Source organism: Panulirus ornatus, chromosome 48, assembly GCF_036320965.1.
Source record: "Panulirus ornatus isolate Po-2019 chromosome 48, ASM3632096v1, whole genome shotgun sequence".
Classification (NCBI taxonomy): domain Eukaryota; kingdom Metazoa; phylum Arthropoda; class Malacostraca; order Decapoda; family Palinuridae; genus Panulirus; species Panulirus ornatus.
This window is the reverse complement of record NC_092271.1, coordinates 19,107,923-19,135,893: the sequence shown is the minus strand read 5'-3', so window position 1 is coordinate 19,135,893 and position 27,971 is coordinate 19,107,923. Positions and strand designations below refer to the sequence as shown.

The following is a 27,971-nucleotide window of genomic DNA, read 5'->3' as shown; positions in this document are numbered from 1 at the left end:
CTTCATCTTACTTCCATTTCCTGTGTTTTCTAACAGAAAAGATGCACTGGCATATAAGATGCACCCAAATTTTAGAAGTAAATAATCAACAAAAAATCCACTAACTTTAACAAGCATTTAATAATCTTTTTTACTATCATCAAATAAAAAACATCAATTTAGTAAGCATTAACCATGCCTATTTTCTACATCTGTAGCACAAAGATGTCCCTGCAAAATCACTGATACCCCTTATTGATCACTGAAACTCTTTCACATGGTAAGACCTGCTGGGAATGTCTCAATTCTTCATTGTAATGATAAGTGTGACTTACACAAACCCTATTTGTACATCATTTTCTAGAACACATCCCCATGTACATCAAGGAAAGATGTATATGCCATATATGATACACAGATATTAAATAACCTAATCTCCAACTTAAATCAAAATTTTTCCTAGCTAATGACAAAACTTACACATTACAACAGGGGGTAACCTTTGGCATATAAGATGCAGGGTGACTATTGGGGATATTTTTCAATAAGAAAATACATCTTATATGCCAAAAAATATGGTACTTTTGACATCCTACACCTATTTGCCCACTGCACTTCCAGCCTGTCTTGCTAATACTTGGTTTGAGAAGTCATCCTTCTAATCAAGGAGCTTATTTTGCTGTTGCACATTCATTTAACCCTTCAATATAGTAACAAAGATAGAAGATTGTACATCAAAATACAAGCATACTGCATTACAGCTCTGAAAAAAAAGCTAAAGAGGGTTATGCTTTCAAATGATGTGATTACCTTACCCAAACTTACTCTGGATACCAAAAACACAAAAGAGGGAAGAAGTGATAAAAATGAAATGCTCAATGACAATATGAGGTGTGAGGAGGGCTGACTGAATAGGGAATAAAAGGGTCAGCAAGAGGTATGGTGGTAAACGGAGTATACCTGAGAGAGCTGAACAGGGTCTCCTGAAACGGTTAGAACCTACGGAGGGGATGAAAAAGTAGAGAATGTCTAAGATGATAAATAAGTCATCTGTTCTGTTCCTAAATAGGATACATAATTCACATTCATTTTCATATCAAGCAGTAGTGTCAGTTGATCTTAAGGACTACTATACATTCTTGATTTACTAAACTTTCATATAGACAATTAATGCCTCTCACTTTTCCACAACAGCATCACTCAGCACACTCAACCATTAACATAGTACATACAATTAAATGTCATGGCCGGCAGGATTAGCAACATGTTGCCAACTCTATTCCTTGCACGCCTTTCACCCTCCTGCATGTTCAGGCCCCGATTGCTCAAAATCTTTTCCACCTCCAATTTGGTCTCCCACTTCTCCTCGTTCCCTCCACCTCTGACACATATATCCTCTGTGTCAATCTTCCCACATATTCCCTGCGTGTCGTAGAAGGCGACTAAAAGGGAAGGGAGCGGGGGCTGGAAATCCTCCCCTCTCATTTTTTTTTTTTTTTTTAATTTTCCAAAAGAAGGAACAGAGAAGGGGGCCAGGTGAGGATATTCCCTCAAAGGCCCAGTCCTCTGTTCTTAACGCTACCTTGCTAATGCGGGAAATGGCAAATAGTATAAAAGAAAATATATATATATATATTTTTTTTTTTCCAAGCTATTCGCCATTTCTCACGTTAGCAAGGTAGCATTAAGAACAGAGGACTGGGCCTTTGAGTGAACATCCTCACCTGGCCCCCTTCTCTGTTCCCTCTTTTGGAAAATTAAAAAAAATCGAGAGGGGAGGATTTCCAGCCATCCACTCCCTCCCATGCACATATTCATACTTATTCACTGACATTCATTCCTAATGCCATCCTGCCCCACAGGAAACAGCATAAATGCATGAGAGAAAAGAAATAATGATAACATATACATACTTTTCTTCTCCCCCCACATCTGATCGCTGTCCCTTGCATCAGCAAGGTAGCAACAGGTAACAAACGAAAAAGGTCACATCCATACTCAAGGTGTCATTTTATAAATCTACGTACAACACAGTTATCATTCATGCATTTATGTTCATTCTTAAACCACTGAGACTTCATGATATGGACAACACTCAGGGAATGCCCTGAAATAGTTTCCAGAAAATAATGTTTCAAATGAATTGAATTTCTTATCTACTTAGCCTTTCCCACTCTAGGCAATAATGATCATGAAGTCATCTGTCATTCATATCCATGTTTCCTTCTGTTTGCACACCAAACTTGCATCACTGTTTTTCTGGGCTAAGCTTGTAGAGGTTTGGTTAGATTATGTCAAGTTTGTACCTTAAAATACTGTACCCACATCTTAACCTAACCCAGAACAAATTTGAGAGGGGGAAAATGAATCCTCAGATGATTTCCTAATTTGTCCCATATCTCTAACACCAAATTCATGAATTTTTCTGTGATTCTTTTCTTACTTCTTCACTTTATATCCATATCTTCCTGCCAACATTCTTAAAGCATCTTGGTTATGTTATTTTGAAACTTTCATTAATTCATTTCTTGATCTACTTGGTGTACACTTTCCTTACACTTTCATGAAAGACATAGTTGTCTATTTCAATTACAACTTGCTTTACAATTATTAGCACAGCAAAACCTAAATGACTTTGCCTTATGTATATTGGCTCTTGAGTTATGAGAATACTTTCAGTTACAATGCAATATGCTTTTTTTGTGGCCTTTGTCCCTAAAAAATCAAACTTTAATCATCATATTTCACCTTGAATTACATTTTTCTCTCCTCAGATCAAAGAAGCATACAGGTAAATTAATAATAACGAAGAGAAGGCTTATGAAAAAAATTTTCATTTTCATCATTTTCTATTAATGGTATTATTTTCTTGTCTGATGATGAAGCTACGATGTTCTACTTTTTGATAAAAAAATATTCTTAGTTTTCTTACCTTAGTCAGTTCAGATAACACCAGACACTCCAAGGGTGATGCAAAGCCATCTGCTACCATCCTCTCCTGACCCCCTAGCTCACGTTCCGTTTGGAGAAGACGAATCCCCATCTGTGATATATTCTTGTATTGATCCACAGCTCGTTTGCGTATGGCTCGAGCTTTCTCTGATATCTGCTGCATCAAAGACTGAGGTTTTTTGTTTTTTGGTGTGTCTGGTGAAAGCTGAAAGAATGCGAGTAAGAAAGATGGGGTCCTAGTCACTGTCAGTAAAACCGGACATAAAGAAGCATTCTCAGGTAGAAGCTTTCATGCAGTTCTTGTTAAAGTTCACTAGTCAAGTCGTGGACATGTTACAAGGCTCTTTAAAGCATCAGTTATAATGATTACTAGTTTCCTAGTAATTCTGTCATCCTCCTTCAATTTCAGGAACTGGCTTCTTGGATACATGTAAATATAATAATCTGCCTCTAAACAACCCTTATGAATAACAGTATTTAATTAGAGTTGTTACAAATAATCAATGATATAATCTAAATTGATTTTGTAAAAAAAAAATCAAAATCCTCAAGCAAGAATTTTATCCTATATGAAAATGATTAAAGGACTTTGCATGTCACTGTTGGATATTGCCAACAGAGTAAGTAGTATAAGATATCATCAGCAAAGAATGATATCACAAAAGTGGCAATACCAAATAAGTTACTGTTGCTAATATAGAATGCATTTCTCTTTACTGCATAGGCAATGCCATTAGCTCCCAACACAGAGTTGAGACAAAATGCAGATGCTTTTCCTATGAGACATGTAAAAAGCTTTACTAATGTATACTAATATTATTTGCAATGAAAAGTATTTATAAATAATATTAGAAATAATCAAAAAGCTATTTAGATATCCATTTCTGCCACATACTGGATTGAGGGAGATGGTATACAGGTACAGAGAAAGATATGCATTTCTGAAGCAATTTCAGTGACAAGGTTCAAAAATGTTTTAGCAGTAAATATTTTTCTTTCATTCATAACCTCATTTCATAACACATGCATATCAACAACAGCACCGCATTGCAATCTTTTTATTTTTGTGAATACTGTTTACCACCCTGCCATTTTGTAACACCATGTTTATTACTGTCTGTAATTTCTCTGAATATTTTCAATCTTTGGGTGAAATTAATCAAAAACTTAATTGTCTTTATTCATTATCATCATAAATATTCTTTATTACTACCCAACTGTCTCATTAAAAATCATGTCACTATAATGGAAATAGCATATATAGGCATACATATATTCTATTTATTTTAAATCATGCTGCAATATTAGAAGATAACAAACATGAATTTTTTGCTTCTCTATCTTACTCTACAAATCAAGCTGCCTTTTCCTATATTCAAAGTAAGTTGATACATACATCTTCCTCAAGCATTATGGCACCCTGCCTTCACATAAGGAACAGTCAAGATCAAAAACAAAATGCTCAAAACATTTTCTCAAGAATTCTGCAATACGGTTTCCCCTTAAAATAAGTTAGAATGTAACCATTTACTTGCAACAAATAATTAAATACTGCTAAAAGAATGATAGGGTAAATGATATGATATGATATGGGTAAAACACAGCAAAGAAGGAAGGAAATAAAGGTACAGTAAATAAAGAGAAATACAAAGTATGAGAATGTATGCCTCATCACCAAAGTGACCCAGGAAAAAGTACCAATGGTAAAGGCAAGTTGTGAATATGAGACTTTTCTATGCTAAGCCAAAACAAACTGTGAAGATATGTGCCCATGGCAAGTAATAAATAAGTGACCAACATGAAATGGAAGCTAAACTACCAAACATCCAAGACTGACTAAACATGTCAATTTACTTTGTGAGATTAGCAGTCACTTTATTCCAACCAAATCTACTCTCAGATATCTAAAACACTTCACCTCCTCCAGTTTTTCTCCATTCAAACGCCTCCCAACTGACTTGTCCCTCAACCCTACAGACAGTATGAATTATGTATATGTGTATATATTTATATGTCTGTGTGTGTATATAAATGTGTACACTGAGATGTATAGGTATGTATATTTGCGTGTGTGGACGTGTATGTATATACATGTGTATGTGGGTGGGTTGAGCCATTCTTTCATCTGTTTCCTTGCGCTATCTCGCAAACACGGGAGACAGCGACAAAGCAAAATAATAGTAATAATAATAATATATATATATATATATATATATATATATATATATATATATATATATATATATATATATATATATATTTTTTTTTTTTTTTTTCAAATTATTCGCCATTTCCCGCGTTAGCGAGGTAGCGTTAAGAACAGAGGACTGGGCCTTTTTTGGAATATCCTCACCTGGCCCCCTCTGTTCCTTCTTTTGGAAAATTGAAAAAAAAAAAAAAAAAACGAGAGAGGAGGATTTCCAGCCCCCCGCTCCCTCCCCTTTTAGTCACCTTCTACGACACGCAGGGAATACGTGGGAAGTATTCTTAATCCCCTATCCCCAGGGATAGGGGATTATATATATATATATATATATATATATATATATATATATATATATATATATATATTTTTTTTTTTTTTTTTTTTTTTTTTATACCTCGTCGCTGTCTCCCGCGTTTGCGAGGTAGCGCAAGGAAACAGACGAAAGAAATGGCCCAACCCCCCCCATACACATGTACATACACACGTCCACACACGCAAATATACATACCTACACAGCTTTCCATGGTTTACCCCGGACGCTTCACATGCCTTGATTCAATCCACTGACAGCACGTCAACCCCTGTATACCACATCGCCCCAATTCACTCTATTCCTTGCCCTCCTTTCACCCTCCTGCATGTTCAGGCCCCGATCACACAAAATCCTTTTCACTCCATCTTTCCACCTCCAATTTGGTCTCCCTCTTCTCCTCGTTCCCTCCACCTCCGACACATATATCCTCTTGGTCAATCTTTCCTCACTCATTCTCTCCATGTGCCCAAACCATTTCAAAACACCCTCTTCTGCTCTCTCAACCACGCTCTTTTTATTTCCACACATCTCTCTTACCCTTACGTTACTTACTCGATCAAACCACCTCACACCACACATTGTCCTCAAACATCTCATTTCCAGCACATCCATCCTCCTGCGCACAACTCTATCCATAGCCCACGCCTCGCAACCATACAACATTGTTGGAACCACTATTCCTTCAAACATACCCATTTTTGCTTTCCGGGATAATGTTCTCGACTTCCACACATTTTTCAAGGCTCCCAAAATTTTCGCCCCCTCCCCCACCCTATGATCCACTTCCGCCTCCATGGTTCCATCCGCTGACAGATCCACTCCCAGATATCTAAAACACTTCACTTCCTCCAGTTTTTCTCCATTCAAACTCACCTCCCAATTGACTTGACCCTCAACCCTATATATATATTATTTATTTATTCATTTTGCTTCATATGGGTAAATGCATACCAGTAAATAATGAAGATAGATGTACTAAAATTGTAGGTCACCTACAGCAATGAAAGAGTAACTTAGATCTATCATGCCTGAGCATGACAAGGTTGTGAGGTAGTGGGACTTTTTATCTAAACTGAGTGATAGGTGTGAGATCAAGTTTGTTGGATAGTATTAATTAATATGTAAGCAAAGGTGCACAAATGCGTTTTAGAAATAAGTAATCATGAGAAAACTCACAGTTTAAGACTATTAATTGAAAAATTCAAGTGTAAAACATTTAAAATGACTATAACAGTTGTTGTATATGTGCCATGATTCAACTGAGAAGACAAAGAATTAGAGTGGGTAATGGTTCAGAGCTACACCTCGGTATCCTAAGTCTCTAATGTAAGGTACCGAAAAGAACATAGATAATAGCTTAAGGGAGGAATATTTCCATTTACTGGCTCTCCAACTGCCAATACCAGTTCACATCTCACAAAACTGTGCATTAAGCACACAGGCTTAGCCAAAGTATACAAATCCAAATGAAGAGCAAGATTACTAAAAACTTATCAAACATATTTTACTATGAAACTTTTCATCATAAAATTCAAAGAGAAAAAAAATTTTCAAAGTTATATGGCAGCATAATTTCAATCTATTAAATATTTTTTCTGAATGTGTGAGGAAGATGTTAATAATGTGCAGGCAAACTTTTTCTCTTTATTTCTTACTGTGTTGGTTATTATTGGGCATGCAGCAAAAGCTTTTTCCTCAATAAAAAATATGGGTTGAAATGAAATGCATGACTTACAAATTTACTTTTATTACACAATTACATATATATAAAATGTGTTGGAATATACAAAGTGAGATTACAGTTTATAAAATCAAACAAATCATGTTTAAAACATATTAAATATACGAAAGTTGAGCTCTCAAAAGTCATATGGACAGACAATTAAAAAGAGTAACCAAATCATGCATTTCAATTCATAAAACTACATTATTATTGAAAGTAACTGACCTGAGATCATTGGGTTAGCACTGCACCAGGCAGTGACTCAGCTTGGCACCATTCATTACAAATAGTTCCTGGTTCACACCATGCTTTCAGTTACACAGTTTAGCATCATTATAAAATGTCTATTAAGTATCAAGAGAGCAAGATCGCCAGAAAAGTATTGCATCACCAGAAAAAGTAATGCATCATAAGCAATAAGATCAGTCAGCATGTACAATTTACACAACTGGATTGATGGCAAGACAACACAAGATTTTGTGTAAGAAAACTAGTGTTCAGTATGAAACATGAGCATCTCAATATTAACATTAATGAGACAAAAATGATGAAAAATTGAAATTCTGTTGCCTCAGGACACTCAATCACAGCTAGTTAGGGCCCAATATACTGCTTCTGACAGCTTATCAGATGTATTACACTGCAGTAGGTCATCCTCTACATCATTTTAAAGCATCAGACATTATTCAATCAAACCAAATTTCCTGTGGTTCCATGACAACACATCAGTAATAAATTTTATAGGTGCTACAAATTTAGAATTCCTCTTTCAAGTTATTCTGTGATATCAAAGTAATATTACTGGAGTCCATCTTGTCCCCAAGTAAACTGCTACTGGAAACCAAAGAATCACTATCCAATTCAGTCTCAGTCTTCTGAAAGGCAAATTTAATGTTTATTGTATGCATAAATGCAATTCCTACCAGCAGATATGGTGCATCAAGATGAGGGTCTCTCCAACTTCTGGGCCAAAATAATAATTTCAGTAATATGTAACCTTCATAAAAGATGAGGTAAGATCACAAGACAAAACCCAGCAGCTCCAGGTACAATCTACATATAATTATTGTACTAATACATAATTAAATGGCTGCAAAAGGTGGCTGTTCATAACTGTAATATAAAAAAATCATCCAACCACAGCATCTATTTGTCCACCTGTTCTAAGAAATCCTGTGGAAAAATCATCCTATCTCTATATCCATGTACATATGCATTTCAGATATATTTTGAAATTCCTAAATACAAAATGAAGTATCATCTGTTTACTGCTAGCCAGTGAGTTGAGGTACAAGTGTGTGATTCAAATAACTGAGTCTGTAACCATACATCTGTATATATTTTCACCCTGTAAATATCCTTTTGCCTCCAGAATAGACTCTTGAGAAAGAAGCAAAATGGGCTTTTGCCTTTAGTTGGTTGAGTTTCACAATCAAAACTAATCCATGCAAGTAAAAAGAGTCCTAGGAAGCTAAGTGGTTCCTTATGAAGGTCAGTCTTCATCAAAGATGTAAAATGTCACATAGTTTGTTTTTATCAGTTTATGGATGGGGTAGTGCAGGAGGTAAATGCAAGGGTCTTAGAGCATTGGGCAGGTTTATGTTACCTGGAGGTGGGTGAGCATGGTAGTGAAACAGCTCCCATCTTAAGGCAACATAGCTCAGGTGGCAGACTCCAGAGGGACGCTCTAATAGCTAGTGACAGTATAGTAACCAATGGCTAGTGGCAGTATCATAACTAATGAAGTTAAGAGTTGCTGCTTGTGTGAAAAGAAATAAAGATCAAAACTGGGGAAAGCTGTCAAGTTTCAGAACCTATGGGGATATCTAGTTTTTCTAGAGTATCCAAGTCTCACCCCACCTTCTCATGGTGACCTAATTAATACACTCCTTATGGGGTGGTACTAAAGGGGGGGGGGTGATATTGCCCAACTCCATCAGGACAATCCTTTTAAATTTAAACAAACACTTGAGGTGTGCTGTAACTTTTCCTTTTTTGAACAATTTTGGAGCCTCACAACCTCTAGAAAAACTGCGCTGGAGTTGCCCTCTGCCAATGACCTGTCAAGGGTGAAGCACAAGAGGTGTGGAAGCGGCACTGGAGTCTACCAGTTATGCTGAGGATTAAAAGGGACAAGTGACTAGGGGTGATGGCGCTGAATGTAAATGGGATGACTGGTGAGAGTTAATGGAGGGGAGGCTTGTGAAGAAGTTTAAAAGTAGTAACACAAATGTGCTGGGAATTGGGGAAACCCATTTCCTTTGGCAGGGTGTGCAGAGTGAAAATGGAAATGATAAATGAAAGCTATGAGAAGGCGTGGAAGGAGGAGTGGTATGGATGGAAATGAAAGAAAATTATCGAGGAAGAGGGAAAGAAGGATGTAAAATTCTGCTATTACAAAGAGTGTGGGAGGGTGTTACAGAGAATGAATGGAACGGCTCAAGAATAGTGTGGATGAAAGGAAAGCTTGAGATTGTGAAGTACGCATGGTTATGTGTATACATGCCTGTGAAGATGAAGACTGTATGAGGTAAGGATGAAATGAAGCTTTTCTAGAATATTTGAATGACTGTATAAACAGTCTTGAGAATTAGAGAAACATGGTCACATTGGGTGATATGAATGAGAAAGTGGGATGTGATGAAACTGGTGAGATAGTTAGTAAATGGGAAATGCCTGGAGTAAATGAGAATGGAAGTTATCCTGTGGATATTTGAGCTGACATAGGTTTATTCCTCGCGAACAACTTTTTTCAGCACAAGATGATCCACAGATATACGTGAATGAGAAACGATGGAAGAGAAGAGAAAAAGGCTTTGATTGACCAAGTGGCAGTGGATGAAAGATTTAGAAAGGCCATGCAGTTCTTGTGGGGATGAGAATCAGGGAGAAGCGGAGGTAAGGTGTGAGGAAGAACGGAGAGGTAAAAGTGCTCGCAAACAAGAAGATGAATCAGAAAAAATGCAAGGAGGAGTTTGAAAGGAAGGTAACTGAAAGCTTAGATGGAAGTGCAGTGAATGTAGGAATGCAGTCATGTGTGAATGAGGTATCTAAAATGTTTAGAGAAATACTATTATAGGAGTTCACTAGTTGTGTATCACCAAGGCCACCACCTTGCCCTGAGAGAGTTCCTGAAGAGAACAGGCATCAGAGATACAGACGGAAAGATAGGCTGTAGAATTAGTAGTTGGATACAAGGTCATGAGAAATAAGAACAAAAAGGGCAATGGATGGTGGACAGAGGAGATTAGAAATGCTGTGCAAGAGAAGAAAAAAGAACATGGTTGATTGCTCGATAAGAATGTAATAGTGGACGTTCAACAAAAAAGGAGGGAAGAATATAAAATATTGCACCGAAAGGATTACTGTACTATTAAACTTACCAATCTTTGCCCTTATGAGGCCTCTTTCCACACATTCCTCAACATGCTCAAGACTTTGCCCCAATAAGCACCCAATGATTTGCTACGTCTCCCATGGTTTCCTTCACTGCCATATCCACTCCCAGTTATCTAAAACAATGCACTTCCTTAAAGTTCTCTCTATTCAAAATACATTCCAAATAACCTATTTCTCTTCACTGCTAAAGCAAAGAACATTGCTTTTATTCACATTTATTCTCAATTGATTCCTTTCAAAAACTCTCCCAAAATCAGGCAGTTTCAAACTCAAATCTGCCAGCTTGTTGTCAGCAAACAACAACTGAGTCACCTCCAAGATCCTCACCCCAAACAGACTGCATAACTGCTACTCTCACTACATGCATGCACCTCCTTCACCAACCTATCCATAAACAAATTAAACAGCTATGGTGACATCACACACCCTTCACACGAATCCACCATCACCTGAAATCACTCGCCCTCCTCCCTTCCTACTTGCACTTATGCCTTACTTTGATGACATTTCTTCACTGCTTCAAACAGTTCACCTCCAAAACCATATGAGTGAAACACTTTTCACAGAAGATTTCCATCAACCTTATCAAAAGCTTTCTCCAGATCTATAAACATCACATACAGGTCCTTCTGTTTCTCTACATATTTCTCACACATATTCTTCAAAGCATACACTTGCTCCATCAATCCTCTACTGTTTCTGAACCATGCTGTTTCTCCCCAATCTAAAGCTCTGTGCATGGCATCACCCTCTCAATCAACAATGTCTCGTATAACACAGCAGCTACACTCAACGAGCTTAAACCTCTGTAATTTGAGCATTCACTTTTGTCCCCATTGCCATGTTATGGTGGCAGTATACATGCAATCCACCAATCATCATGCACCTCACTATGAGCTATACATACACAAACAAATCAACAACATAAAAACCTCCCTTCATGAGAAATTCAACTACAATCCCAATCACTGCAGCTGCTTTTCCACAATTCATCTTGCATAGCACTTTCACCACCTCTTCTCTTTTCACCAAATCATATTTTGTGACTTTCACTTCATATAATTCCATGCTGAAAATATTCCACATTTACTATCGTATCATCAAACAGATTTCACAACCCTTCAAAATATTCACTACATCTCGTCTTAACCTCATTTCTGCCTGGTACCACTTCTCCATATTCCCCCTTCACCAATGATTCCATTAGTTCTGCTTTTCTTGCTCTAATATCAACATTCCACATTTTCTTATTATCCCTGAAGTTTGCTGATATTCAATCATGTCAACTCTCATTTGCCCTCTTTTTCAGCCCCTAAACCTTCTCGACTTCTTGCTTCTTTCTCTTATACATCACCCAATAATCTGCAATTCTCTCCAGCATAAAATATCCATACACCTCCCTTTTCTCTTTCACAAGTAACTTAAGTTCCTCATTCCATCAATCACTAACCTTTCTCACCTGTACACATGCCACACTCTCCTCTCACACATGCAATCAGTGCTTCCCTAATCAACCCCATTCCTTACCCATTTCCCTAGCTTCGTTTAATCTCATCTTTTGCCATTCAAAACTCAGTCTCTCCCAGTACCTCTTCTCACAAGCCTCTCTTCCAAGCTCACTCACTTTCACAACCTTCTTCCCATCAATTTCATTTCCTCTTTTCCTAAAGCCTCTACAAATCTTTATCCTTGCCTCCACCAAGGGATCCTTTTTCTTGTCCAAATCTAGTGCATGGTAGTGTTCTGATGGCATTTAGTCTGTGTTCTGCTTTTGTGCTCAAAATTTTGGTGTGGGAAGTGAATGTGATGTGTGGTATCACATGTGTTGCTATGACTGATTGGCGCTTTGTTTAGTGTGAATGACTGACCATTCAAAGTGACAGTCTATCATAGTTTAAAAGATACAGACATTCTATTCCAAGTGATCCAGTGTTTCAGCTGTATAATGTAGTGCTGCATGTATGTTGTTGCTATCATGGTGTTCGGTTGATACAATGCAATCAAAGGACTTTCATGCTGACGTCTACCCCCATATGGTTCACAGCTTTGTTAAAATTCACTTTTCAGAGAGTGGAAGACCAAGCAGAGTTTTGGGTGGAATGAATGATTGTATGAAGAGGGTGCTGTGGGATTATTTTTCTTAACTAAATCTGGTTCCATTTGGTTCTGAGAACATTAAGTTTGTGAGTTCCTTTTGTGTTTATATTTTTGGTGTGGAAAGTGACTGTTATGAATACATGAAATGTGATCCCGAAAATGCTTGGTGTATTGTTCAGACAGTGACTGTTTTGAGTGCTCTATTTTGTGTGGTTTGCAGCCTTGTTATATTTGCTTTTAAAAGGGCAGAAGACCAAGCAGTTCAGGATGGAGCATATGAAATGTTTGTAAATGTTAATGGATTCTTTTTCTTGTCATAATCTGGTGCAAGTTCTGACGAAATTTAGCTTGTGTGTTACTTTTGTGCTACTGTTTTTACTGTGGGGAATGAATGTCGGGCATATCAAACATGATGCCAAGAATGGTTGTTGGAGTGATTGACCAGTGAAGGTAAATGGAGGGTGTGACTTGGATTTACATCTGTCTGGGCTTAAAAAGAGTAAATGAGACTTGTAGAGATGCAGACATTCTGTTCTGGGCAAGCCATTGTTCCAACTGTGTAATGTAATGCTGTCTGTTGTTGCTACTATGGTGTCAGGGTGTTGCAATGTAACTTTGAGGTCATCTCCACTTGAGAGAACTTTTATTTTGTGGTTTACATCTTGTGAGGGTGGCAGCTTTGTTACATTTTCTTCTGACATAGTAGAAGATCAGGTAGAGGCATAGTACAGAGAGGAGCAGATGAACTGTCAGTAGAGAATGCTAAAGTAGTATTATGAGGGCATTTAGTTTGTTGTTTTTTGTGATGTTTTTGGTGTTGGAAATGAATGCCATGTGTGTAATGTAAGTTCTGAATGCTATATCTTGTGTGTCTTGCAGTTTTGTTACATATGCCTTTGATAGGGTGGAAGATCAAGCCAGTGAAGTATAGTTTTACTAAGATGAACTGCTTGTAAAGGATGAGGGGATTCTTTTTCTTGTCCAAATCTGGTTTCATTTCATGTTCTGAGGCATTTTGTTTGTGTTGCATTCATAATGTTTTTGGTGTGGAGAGCAAGTGTTATGTGTGCACTGTATGGGTTGCTGATATGTGATGCCAAGAATGGTTGGTATTTTGTTCACTGTGCATGATTGACCAAGCAAAGGACTAATGGGGGCATATTGGATTCATGTCTAACTGAGGTTAAAACTTCATCAGTGATGTAAGCATTCTGTTTTGGGTTGGCTATTGTTCTAAGTTGTGTAATACAGAGCTGTGGTGTCAGGGTGTTGTGATGTGACTGTGAGGTCATTTGCACATGAGAAGAATTTCATGTTGTGGTTAATTTCCTACCCCAAGATTCCCTTGGACCACATCAACTGGGTAGGACCATAGGTAATAAAGTAAAGGGACACTGTATTCATGTCTGTGTGGTAACAGTGAGGGCAATTAAGGCCTAAATATTCAAGAGGCAAAATGTCAACATGATATACATTTGAGCTCTGTGGCATACATGAGGCAATATGCTTGTATTTATGTCTACGTGGGAACAGTGAGGGCAATTAGGGCCTGAATATTCTAGATGGCAAGATGCTGACATGATATACAATTAATTTGAGCTCTGTGGCATACATGAGGCAATATGCTCAAAATAAGCTGAATAAGGGCATATGAAACGGTCAGCTGAAACCACAGAATGGTCAGTGAAGCTTGACTGAGGTTCAGGTGGCTCTGTTTTTTTGTATATTGTATGCAACAGCTAAAGAATGAAGAGTAGATTAAAGCAAGTGAGGCCACTGTTTTTCTACTTCTGACACTACTTTGTTGTGTCAGGAAATGGCAACAAGTATGACCAAAAATGGCTACAATATCAGTGAATTTCACTTAATTTTTGACCAAATGCTTGTTGAATACACTTTAAATACTAGTTTGAGCATACAGGTTTGTAGGCAGGAACGTATATGGGATGAATAGACTGGTAGGTGGGTAAGTTGTTGAAGGTAGTATGTGCATGCATAAGTGCAGAAAGGAAACATGATAAATATCATAATGGAGATCCCAATAGTGAATCATATGATGTATATAAACATAAAATTCACCTTTCAGCATATGCAGAACTCAACATGACATATTCATGAAAATCACATTGGAACTAAGAAGTCAAGTAAAAAGGCTGTGTCTCATAGTAAAATCAAATAAACTATAAAAGAAACTAAAGGCAACCCAAACTGCAAGAAAGAAGGCTGATAATCATTAAAGTAACTCAGTGCTTATATTATTTATAACTATTAAATTCTGAAGTAAAAAAACTTATTAAAACTTTTCTCATATTCCACCATCTTTTAAATTTCAAGACATAAATATGCTAACATGGAAACATACAAGTATAAAAACTTTTCTTCCCTATGGAATAAACACACAAACCACATGATTTATATTAATAAAATCTATTAAACAGAAATACTTGATTCAAAATTACTCTCATTCTGTCAGATAAAGAATCAAAATTTTACCTTTTAAAAGATAAGTACTTTTTTATTAACCAGTATTTACTTTTTAAGATTTTACCATGCACATTAATACCTTATAAATTATTGAAATAACTCCTAGAAATTTACTTCATATAGCTGATTATATAATATGCCCTTAATATGCTAACCACAAAAAAGCAAATGAGTACTTACTTCCATATCTTCGTCATCTTCATCCAGGAATTCATCGGTCAAGAAAATGAAATTGGTTTCAATGAACTCCAATAACTTTTCTTCAAAACTTTCCCTTTCCATGAAGGCTACTACATCCTGCTCAAAGAAAAAATCAGACATGAGTCTATGAACAGAATGTTTCTGAGACAAAATTCTCACTTGCCTTTCACCATGTACCTTCCCTGCAAGTTAACAGACTAACCTAGGCAAGGTAGGACAGCACATGGCATATCACATCATGATCACATTGACAGCTGAGAAAAAATATATGAGAATATGAGGGGCAGTGTAAAAAATCTACACATGCTGTATGCAAGCACTAAGTTGTATTCTTTGCTCTCCTAGATATGAAGTAAGTCAGTACCCACACTGCAAGTCTCAAACCACATAAGTGAGAGCAGGTGAGGAGTCCAGCTTAAAATATGCTTTTAAAAGACTCAAGACTGATTTTTTTTCCAAACTCTTTCATATGCCCTTTACCATATAATCTTACCATAGTAATTCACATGGGAGGAGAATCTATTAAGTAGGTAAACTGTAGTGATCTCTAACTTCTAAACATACTCATGAAATATTTCTATGATTATCAATCTAAGCTTAGAAATAACATTGTGTCCCAAATGTATTTTATTTATTTATTTTGCTTTGTCACTGTCTCCCGCGTTAGCGACGTAGTGCAAGAAAACAGACGAAAGAATGACCCAACCCACCCACATACACATGCATATACATACACGTCCATACACACAAATATACATACCTATACATCTCAACGTATACATATATACACACACACAGACATATACATATATACACATGAACTGGAAATCCTCCCCTCTCAATTCTTTTAATTTTCCAAAGGAAGGAACAGAGAATTGGGCCGGTGAGGGTATTCCCTCAAAGGCCCAGTCCTCTGTTCTTAACGCTACCTCGCTAATGCGGGAAATGGCGAATAGTTTGAAAGAAAGAAAAAAGAATATATATTATCCCTGGGGATAGGGGATTAAGAATACTTCCCACGTATTCCCTGCGTGTCGTAGAAGGCGACTAAAAGGGGAGGGAGCGGGGGGCTGGAAATCCTCCCCTCTCGTTTTTTTGTTAATTTTCCAAAAGAAGGGACAGAGGGGGCCAGGTGAGGATATTCCAAAAAAGGCCCAGTCCTCTGTTCTTAATGCTACCTCGCTAACGCGGGAAATGGCAAATAGTTTAAAAAAAAAGAAGAATACACACACATATATATATATATATATATATATATATATATATATATATATATATATATATATATATAAAAATATATACACAGATATATACATATATACACATGTACATAATTCATACTTGCTGCCTTTATTCATTCCCGTCGCCACCCCGCCACACATGAAATGACAATCCCCTCACCCGCGAGGTAGTGCTAGGAAAAGACAACAAAGGCCATAATCATTCACATTCAGTCTCTAGCTGTCATGTATAATGCACCGAAACCACAGCTGTTACTGATCATTTTATTCATCAGTCCACAGAGACAACTAGACCGTGCAATATGTATACAGTTTTGCTGCATTGGTAGGATCTTTACCTGGATTAAGACAGGCAAGAGCACACAATGCATCTATGTATTAAGATAAACATATCTAACAAGGTTTCTATGGATGCTTCAGGACAATGTTTTTTCTTCGAGAAAAGACATCCTCACACAAAATTGTTCATTATAGTCTTCCTTAATGAAGGGGACAAACAAGAGAAAGGCCTCTCTTTGCCTAATTTCTTGAAACTCCCTAGTATATCCACTGACACTAAATAGTGACATGAAATTTTCTGTAAGAATATTAGCTACTGCAGAAAGGCTAATTACTTTAACAACTTCATTACGAAACTTTTTTTGCATCAGGTAAATGAACATTTATTCCTGTTAATGTGGCAACTGGATTTGCCACAAGGTTTCAGAAACATTTTTCCCTTTAATACAGCAAGCAGAAATACCCCTTACATTCTTAAAATCCCTGCCAGACCTCTGTGCATGCTGCCATCTGTGAGCAACACAGCACTCAGTGTTTGTATTCAGATGCTAGCTGACCAACCACACAGTGAGTTAATTTCTCAATTTCTGTTTTGAGGTTGATCTTATTGTTTTACTATATGTAATATCTTACAGATACATTTAATAATGAAGTATCTAACTTCTGATATTTTGATATAAGCTGCTAAAATGACTATATATGTCAGTGTTCAATGTTCATAGTTTTTGCACTCATTCAAACCCCATGTGTACAATGTATGAGCTTGGAATTTTACTTGCAAGCAAGTTACAGACAATGAAAATTTTGAAGATAATGGTGCCATAAAACATTACAAATATATCTGATCTGAATAAACAACTTTACGAAAAGATAATATGAACTCTCAAAAGACAAACCCGGACAGAGGAAGAATAAGTCTAAATTAAAAAGAGTGAAGTTGTACCTTCCGAGGAACAAAGAAATCCTCAGATATCTCCTCCGCAAGATAGAACTGCTTATTCCGTATCTGCACTGCATCATCTGGATTCACATGAAGAGCTGATGCTACAGCTTCACAAGCCTTTTTGGTGTCCCCTTCTGCAAACATAAAATTAGTACAATTTCATGTATATGAACTGCTCGAGTATAGCTTTCCAGCTTTTTATGCTACCTTAGTTATTTCACTGTCACTGAGTTTTCAACAATGATTAGAGGTTAAGTTAATGCAATGTATGTTGTCAGAACTGAAAGCTGAACAATAGAATTATCAAACAAAATGGTGTTAAAGAGGCATTTCTGAGGGAGACCTATAGGAGTTAGTTTTAGAAATAATGACTTTGACTAGATTATGTCTACTCTGCCTAAAGTTACTGTGCATGAGTTAATGAGAAAAGACACCATCATATGGTAAGAAACAGAATGTACATATGACAAAAACTCATATTCAAAGGAATTTGTGGAAACAATTATATAATCTTGAACAAAGCAGTAAACAGGATTATTAGTCATGTGTGGTAGAAGATGGAACAGAGCCCTCAGAAACACAAGGGTCAACAGGATTGAAATGAAAGGCCCATCCATCATGAATCACAACACAGAAGCTATAAGAAAGAAAACTAGAATCTGGGAAGAGAAGGAGGCTTTACAATACACTAAAATATCTAGAAAAGACTTGGGTCAAATACTAAAGGGTCTCAACCCGTTCAAGCTCATGGTTCTCATGAAATATCACCATATGTATTAAGGATGTGTACTGATACACTAAACAGACCAGACCTCTGATCAAGACATTGCTGAAGAAAGGCATAATGCCAAGTGAATAAAAAAGAGTGAATACAATATTGCATCCTTTACCATTTATGTAAATAATCAGATCAATAATTTACCAATACTGTACTGTATGTTTCTTGATATTTCATCCGTGGCGTCATTTGAAATTTATAGGCTGAGAAATCTACCTCAGGATCATCACCCTCCTTTATCTCATCTAATCCTGTTGTAATGTATGTTCCACTACATAGTTTCTTCAATTATGTAGCATTTTCCTGGAATAAATTTTCCAGCACATACCATGGGAAATCTGTGCATAAAAAATCAATTGTAACTTGAAACTTCAAAATTGTCATGTACTTTTTTCTAACCCTAAACAAAAGATGAACACATACCCTATGGCTCATAAAGCTCTTTCAATATCTTATCTAAAGCAAGTTCCTATAACATTTTTACTATTGTCATGACTGCAAGCATAACATGCTTACATTTCACAAGGTTCAGAGAGGAACAACCAAGATGGTACTGGAATCAGGAGGGCTGAGCTGAAATGGCAGCTTGAAAACTACACAACTGTCCATCTTAGAAGAGAGACCAGAGAGAAGTGATCTGGTGACAGCCTTAAAGTTCCTGAATCAAGTGGATGATGCAAATAGTGAACAGAACTTCACAAGCAGCAGTACCAGATTTATCAGATGCCATGCTCAGAAGGATGAGCATGGATGGTTGAGATGAACGAAAAGAAATGCTCATTTAGCTTAACAGTAGCTAATAGTTGGAACAATCTAAGCAAGGAAAGTGAGACTGCTAGCTTCTCCCAAAGAATTAAAAATCACAGAAAGTACTGGAGACAAAATCCCACAAGTTTAAAGCTCTCTACCCATAATGTAAAAAAAGGCAATTACAAACAGGTTATTACGAAAAGTTAACCAATTACCAGCCACACTACACTCACTGGTGGGCATTAAATGCCAGTGATCTTATCTCTCAATAAGAAACCGTCATAAGTCTAGAAAAGTTAAAAAAAACAGCAATGAAATGGCTAGGAAAGCACTGCACAAACTACACTTGTTGACAACAAAGGACAGAAGCATAACAATTGGCAAGTAGCAATATAGACAACCAAAGAGACAATGGGATGGTTGCTCAGTTAAGCAAGACTAGTGTCACAAACTTCAGAAGATTTGAAAAACACTTGAAAATATGTAAAATTCTAAAATCTTGCCAGTTTTAGGCCAAATTATTGAAGTTCTTACTGTATTATCAATACAGTATCATAAATACCAGCTAGAAATATTTTACTCACCTTGGTAGTATGAATACTGTAGATAGTTGAAATATGAGGCATAGAAATCATCATCTATTTCCCCATATAAATTGCTTAGTTGCCAGATGCATCTTCTCTTACAGCGGAGAGTAAATGTATAGTGGTCTGCAAAAGAATTATTGCACTCACTACAGGTCCTGTTTCAATCTCAGTAAAACTGAATCACTATTTCAGCTATCCAGCAAAAGCACAAAAATTTTGTCATATGCAAGTAACTGTGTCTCAACTATGGGATTTAACTATCCAAATGCAATCATGGTTTAAATGAAATACAAGTTACAGTATAGCTAAACAGTTACAAATGCACTCCCTGTAAACTGTGAACACAACTGATAGCTTCAGTTGCAAATACTGTTAACTCAACTTTGTTTAATACTGGATTAATTGGAACACCAAATATTAGGCAAATACTCACTTGCAACTGATGAAATGAAGTCAGGGTACCACCCTTGGTCAAATGGCTTTTCACACAAGTAACGACACTCTTCATAAGCCTTGTAGAAGAGAGACAAACTTTTTTCCATGTGGGTAATTGTTTCTTCGTAATCAGCCTTATTATAAGCTGAATTCCCTAATATGTACTCCTTACCATATTCCTGAAATTTCACAAAGAAAATTATAGCAAAGTGTGCCATGCAATGTCAAATGCATGAGTCTCATAAATAAACCTCCTTATTTGACAACATAAAAATCTAAATCAAAACACAAACATAATCCATAATAAAAACAGTGTATTACACAAATACAAATGTACAATGTACCAACCTTAAGTTCCAAATTAAGAACATCTTCAGCCCCGATGACACCCTCACGAAGGTAATATTTCAAGTTGTCCATCATGACCTCATGTTCTGGCTGCACTGACAACACAGTTGCTGCAGCATCTGCAGCCTCCTTCAACATGCCCATCTGAACACAAAAAAGGAGAAAAAACATTATCCTGACTGTGATGCATTCACGGACCGTCCATGGTCAAGCACATAAGTTCAAATCCTGGTTATGGCAGTCGGTCCACAGTCAACCCAGCTGTTCGTCCACCTCTATGTGCATGCAGTGCAATTAGAAAGAGTACAAGAAAAACTAGCAGGAATTCAAGAGAAAGATAAGAGAGCTGTAAAGCAGGGCAGATCTGAGAAGAGGAGAGAATACTGATAAACTTCTGAGAGTGTAAGAAACTGTTTTTGAAAAGTGAACAAACAGTAGAAAACAACTAGACAAGTGGAAGTAACAGTGAGGACAGCAGATGGAGCAATGGTAACAAAGAAGTGAATAAGAGATAGAGCAAGAGTACTCAGGGTCTGCTAAATGTGTTAAGAGGACAGCTGAGGTATTTCTGGAACAAGATGGCATGCAGAATGAAAGGATGATGGCAAATTAGGGTGAAATGAGATTAAGTTAATAGCCTCCCACAAAATTATGTATTTCTGCTGATTATAAATGAGGGGCTGTATAAATGCAAAGGGAATGAATTTTGGAGTGGCAGAGTGGGTGAAACATAATACTTTGAGGTGGTTTGGGCATGTGAACAGAATATAAGACAGGGAGTTTACAAGGACAATGTTAAAGGAGTTGGTGTGAAAGGGAGATCATCTGAGACATGGGAAAATAGAGTGGAATGGTTCTGGAGGGAGAGAAATAGTAGAAAAATGCAGGGAATGGTGTATGCTAGGGAGGCATGTAAGGCCAGGAATAAGTGGAGATTCTTTGGTCTTGGCCAACCTCATCATGGGAATTCCTAGAAGACACATAGATAACTTGAATATTATGGAAAGAACACTATCTCTAATGATCACTAGCAGGTAAGGCATATATCTATTTCACCTACTTTCTCCTACAATTCTCTGAATATGTAGATAATCATCAATTTCTGCATTGTGTAAAAACCTACAGAAGAGCAATGAGTACATATGACATGAAAAATATAACTTACCATATCAAGCTGTCAATTATATGTCGAATGCTTTGAACCAAGAGTTCTGGGAATTAAGTTAGAATTACATCTCCTCAGTTCAACAAAACCCTAGAAATAGCTGGAACATACCAGAATAAGACAGTAAGCCTTCAAAATTGCCCAATTTCTGTTCAAATGAGCTCCATAAGAATATTCAATACAATATGAGAAAATACTTGTAGCCCTACTTGTTACACCACAACGGTTTTCCTAAGATCTATTTGTGTGTACACTGAAAACGTTTTGGTCTCAAAAGTCCAAATTTTTCAAAACTCAAATACTGGTTAGTTCTACGCCATTCCAATGTTGTAAGTATTACCTGTAAAAGTCAACATGCGGTATATCACCAGCACTATACACCTCGATATCAAATTGCATTCCTCTCACCCAGGTAACTGTCTTCTCTTTCTTCCTTTCCTGCAAGTGGACTGCTGGCATTCTGTTCACAAACTTACAATCTCTCCTTGTCACACATAACACTTGACAGCATCCAACTCACAAAATTCATTCTTCATGACAACATTTTCCGGTGGTAAGCAATATGCACTAACAGATAGAAATAGTAGGCAGGAACATTAGGCTAAAGAATCTTGTAGTAATAGTAGATTGGAAGATTTGGGCAGGAGCATCAGATAGGAGCAGTAAGTTCAAATATTAGGTAGTCAGTAGGAACATTAGGTGGTAGCCTCTACAAACACTGAACTAGAGTTGCCTGTTTAGGATGAGGCACTACAGGCTGAGAAGTAGCACCAGAATTCACCAGTTACTGTGACTCTTTCGTTGTGGCCATTCCCTTCAGGGAATTCCTAGAGAGAGCGAGCATCAGAGATTTAGATATACAGACAGAGGTTTTCATGAATATCTGTTTCGCAGGAAATCAATGAGATTTTGAACAAAAAAACTCCATGCTATTATTTCTCTGCTGCAGCAGTGTAATGTAGAACACCTTCCCTAATATCATGAGAGTATCAAACCCCCTGATTATCTGTTTTCTTTCTAGCAGCTTTTGACATAAAGGCAATAAATAAATGAATTAAAGGTGTGTGGTTCAGAACAAATAAAGTTAATAAAAGTAAAGTCCCAGAAGGAAGTGTGAAGAGTAAAAAAGTTAGTTTCCGCATGGGAGGGTTTAAGAAAGGTAATCTTGACAAAGTTCTCTGGATTTATGAAGTGTCAGGTTATCTGATGTTATGTGTGCTGTAATTATACAATGCCCAAATTTTATTCCTTACTTTATAGTAGCAGAGCTGAAGATAGTCATACGGTTTCCTCATTTCAAAATCTTCATTAACCACACCCTCGACTATACGATCCATACGTGACCCAAATACATTCTTCTTGCATTTCACCACACAGAGTGTGTTACGAACTGCTCTCTCAAAAAACCTGTCATCTTCAGACAATTTTGAGGCTAAAACTGCAGCTTCTGCAGTCTCTTCACTGCATTCCCTCCTACATCTGCAATGAAAAATATCATGAACTGGTAAAATACAATACTATGAACATTAACTTACTTCTCAATTCAGATACAGTGCCATAACGTCATACCACAACGAAATTCACTCCCTCTCCACTAAGAGTAAATACCACAGATCTTTACAGCCTCTACCAAAAAAAGTCTAACAATCACCATGTGAAATAAGGATTTCAAGCACCAGGTTTTATGTGTGGAACAAATCCTAATACTTTCTCACTCATGGTAAGAATATCATATGTATGGCAGCATGGTTAGAACGCAAGGCTAGTAACTGGTATGGGAATAATATCACCAACAACAGAAGCAATGAAATTCTTTCTAACATGGCTAGTAACTGGTAGGGGAATATCACCAACAACAGATGCAATGTAAATATCTCTAAACACTAGAACAGAGAATAAATTGCATTCATCCACTCTTCATACTGCCAAGTAAGTAATGCAGCAAATAATATCATCTGACTTCCACTACTGAACCACAATGCCAGACATTAAATATCCCCACCACAAGTGAGTTACATGATTTGTTCTGAAAATAAATCAGTTATTGTTGGACTTTTTGTGAAGACTGTACCTTGAACAGTTACCTTTCTGGACCAAACAATTAAAAGTTCTCAGAACTTTGGTTAACTTTTTGGTGTGCAACTCATTTTTTTGCTTGTATGCAAAAAAAAACCAGCTATTCTTATTTATTATACAAAAACTATCATTTCTTGTTTTATTAATTAGCCATTCATAATTCAATAAAATCATTATTTACAAGACTGGCCAATCCTAAGTATAAAGCGATCATAATTATTTTCATTTATATGATTGAGTGCAAAAAATTCTATCAAAACCATTATTTTTTCTTATACATTAAAGAGTTATTCATTCCTCGTTTTGGCAAAACACATTATTTACCAGACTGGCTAATCTTAAGTATAACAGTAAGTATTGTGGGCAGAAGTGGGTGCTAGAGAGACAGAGAGTCCCTGGACTGATTTAATTTTGTGATATTTGTAAAGTGCTAAACCAAAGTGTAGTACTTTGTAGCATGAAAAATATGCCTAAAACTTAAACGTATTCCACAAAACTATATATTTGGGCTTCCTTCAAGAGATAAATAAAGTCAAAACTATATATACAGATTTACTTATTTACACTTTTTTAAAATAATTCATGTCTTATTACATCACAATTAATGTTAAAAATTTCTACAATACTTTTATTTCTTCCACTGTTATCACATCATAATATATAACTGACACTGAGGCTTCTATGTTTTGTGCATTCTGTTCATATGTGTACATTCCACAGCATTACTACAACTACAGGACTTACATGCTCTGGTAGGACATCTCTGTTAAGTAACCTTGGTTATTATAACTGTCTCAAACTGAAGATTTCTGATAAAGGTGGAATGCCTTTCTTCAGTTTTTTTTAATATCTGTAATTTGCTATTTTTCTAAGCTCCCAAGTCCCATCTTGCTTGTTATTTACATCCAACACAATCATAAATTCTGCACATAAAACCATTAAGATTATAACTCTCTTTTGTTTCTGCATCTACTATTCCATTACTGCTGATACTAACATGTTCAGGATACCAGCAAAATTCTGCACATTTATGATCTAAGTGGACTTTTTCAATCCAATCCTGGACTTTATGAGGTATGGGGTGCAATGGAGCAGAGTGTGATACGGCAAGAAGTGCACTTGGGAATCAGAGTACACGGTAAAGTTCTTTTCAAGAGATTGCTGAATTAATTCAAGTGCAGCCTGAATACGATACATTTCTACAGAAGATTCTCTTAGTAGCACTGCTGCATGAGATTCTTCATAAATAACTATAGCAAAGCCAACACCTTCACCATACTTTGAGCCACCCATAAGTAATTTTGTTTTGTTTACATGAACAGTAACATGCTGAAGGAGTCTACTTTCTTCTATCACAGATGTAATGTTATTTTTGGTTGTTTTCGTCCATTCTCTGCAAAGTTTGATCTTAGGAACTTTCCAGGAACGTACCAAGCAAGACCTACTTCTTAAATTAAGTTTCGAGTCCAAACCACTCTCATAAATGCTTGTTTTTGTTAATATATTAAATGGCTTAAAGAACTTTGGATATTCACGAATTACCTAAGTCCTTTCAGAAGCAAAATCATACTTATGTGTAGAGTCAAAATATGTACTTTTAAGCCTAAAGAGATCCTTTAAACCAAATTCTTCACATATTCAGTTCATAGGGAACCCACCAAAATCTGCAAACATACTCAGTTTTGAAGGATTTGAATGCTTCTGTCCATATTCTAATGTCAAGAATAAGGACAATGTCAACAAATTTCATGATGTTGTAAGTGGTCAATAAATATTTTGGACAACCATAACCCAGCTTCAAAATACAAAATGAACTCTATAGATTCTGCATAATCTTTCCATCTCATCTCTAGGAGTAATGAGACACTACACACTTGAAGAACTGCAACACCAGAATAACCAGACACCACAAAAAAAAGCACAGTAAACAGTTTATTAGAAAGGATGTAAAAGGGTATTGGTTGAGTGTCAGGGTGGTAGATGGTTGGAATAAACTAACCAACAAGGCAGTAAATGTTGGTGGTTTAGAAAGGTTCAAAAGGCTACTTATTGTATAGTGAGTTCAGATGGGGCCCTATGAGCACAGAAGTCTCTTCCCATATTCCATACTAAACAAATAGGAAATTACATGATTACATGTAGAAATATTACAATTTTTACACTTATGTATGGGGAGGATATAGGAGGTGTTGCTTCTTTAGAAATATCCTATATCTTTACTTATCATCTGTACCAAAGTCCTCCAGTGCTCAAGGATTACATAGAGAAAATAAGGCACAATTATAATGAGATCTTTTCCATAAGAGTAAGTTTCCTAGGAATGCCTTCTCTCCTCTCTTATGTAATCATTCACCTAAATCACTCTCAAATTCAATCCCATCAGTAATGCTATGCTTATGTATGAAGTAAGAGTATACATGCAATAAGAGTCCCATTTTCAGTATAAAGAAGCAAATCCTTCCATATCCTCCCCACATTTGCTAACTAATCTCCTTCACACTGAATTTTAGTGCAAAAGGTGATATTTCTACAAATAATTATCTACCACCAACACTGTGCCTTTATTTAAAATACAATGACAAAGACAAAAACAAGCTCAACAGACAGAAAAGAAGTATTTCCAGATCTTTCACTATTATCAGCGGTCAAACACATCATTCACACTACCTCTGGGGCCTTCTAACAATGAATCTTGCAAAAAAAAAAAAAAAAAAAAAAAGGTAACAATCTACTCTTCTGTGATTTTCCCATTACTTATGAATACTTTTTTATCACTTCATCAGAAAATTTCTTTTAAGTTTTTGAATTTATGTGCAATCAGTGATTAAATTTCCAAGCATGCCTGCCGTTAAAAGGTTAAATATACGGCTTCTTTGGTCGGCCTTAGATGTAACTTCAAGACTTTGATCCCTTGGGGCATTTTAGCAGCCAGATACAGTCCACAAGAACAATTCTCCCATAATATGACCCCCAGCATGGTACTCCCCTTCCCTAAGCCCCTACCTCCTGAATAGCTATCCCTTTCTTTGAATGGCATTTACTGTCCTGACACCCAACCCCTTGCACTGCCCCAGCCACATTCACTTGGAACCAAAGATGTTCCATGTTCATATGGCTGTCAAAGTCTTGGATACATCATGAGTTTGCATCATTGTTGTCTTCTAGCTTTTGCCATGCTTTCTCTGCTGCTTTACATAATGATGAACCATATGGTTTAATCTTGGTCATCTATGTTATTCTTCAGCAGCTTCATTATAGGGTTACAATTCATAAGTGACAAAATGTAGAGCCCTATTTTGAATCCTGTCTAGCTTAAGCATGCAAGTTTTGAACCAAATCCCCTGCATAGCCCTCCCTTCCCAACCCCTAACTCAAACAATGCCCTCCCCTACCCAGATCCAACCTTAATAAGGCCCTCCCATGCCACAACCCCCATCCCATTCATGGCCCTTCCCACTCAATGGTGGCTTGTCTTGTCATGATGGCCATCACAAGGCACAATAGTTAGCCATAGAGGCCTGTGCCAGTCATAGTATATTATGTGTAGACTAAATTAGTACTGTTCTCTAGGATGTGCCACAGCAAAAAAGTTTTCAGACTGTACCCTTAAGTCATACACATGATTATTACCAAGTTTAAAACATACATAATGCCATTTTGGAGTTATCAATTTCAGTCATACTGACTAACAGATAGATGATCACACCATTGCTCCATTACAAAGTTTTATTAATCATGAATCAATAGAGGAGCAGCTAATTTAACACAAATATGAGTGTCTGATATAAAACCTTTAATAGCCTCACTTATCCAGTCAAAAGCAATAACTTGACAAAAGAGGTCAAGGCTCAGACGAAACATGAAATAGGAAATCTCTTTATGAATCATGTATGACGTCCAGCAAACAATCATTCAAAATGATATATATGATATCCTTCGTGTCAGAAACTTTGAGAAATAAGACCTGAAATAATAATTAGGTTAACATCAGAACTTATACTTGCATGAGTAAATC

General features: G+C 36.7%; 1 protein-coding gene across 6 annotated transcripts in view; it reads right to left on the bottom strand.

Annotated features, from left to right (window-relative positions):
* LOC139764187 (prolyl 3-hydroxylase 1-like) overlaps positions 1–27,971 on the bottom strand; it is a 54,097-nt gene that overhangs the window by 23,978 nt on the left and 2,148 nt on the right. For 4 of the 6 annotated variants that reach the window (XR_011716326.1, XR_011716325.1, XM_071690744.1 and 1 more), the window contains exons 2-8: positions 23,134–23,359; positions 20,716–20,859; positions 20,366–20,546; positions 19,930–20,055; positions 17,818–17,951; positions 15,334–15,450; positions 2,912–3,136 (exon numbers count right to left, since the gene is read on the bottom strand). Coding sequence is in view for 4 of the 6 variants with exons in the window: in XM_071690744.1 (XP_071546845.1) it covers positions 2,912–3,136; positions 15,334–15,450; positions 17,818–17,951; positions 19,930–20,055; positions 20,366–20,546; positions 20,716–20,859; positions 23,134–23,359 (1,153 nt within the window). In the remaining 2 variants the exon portion in view is untranslated. The remainder of the gene's footprint in view (positions 1–2,911; positions 3,137–15,333; positions 15,451–17,817; positions 17,952–19,929; positions 20,056–20,365; positions 20,547–20,715; positions 20,860–23,133; positions 23,360–27,971) is intronic. The other 2 variants (XM_071690746.1, XM_071690745.1) reach the window with 1 other exon arrangement.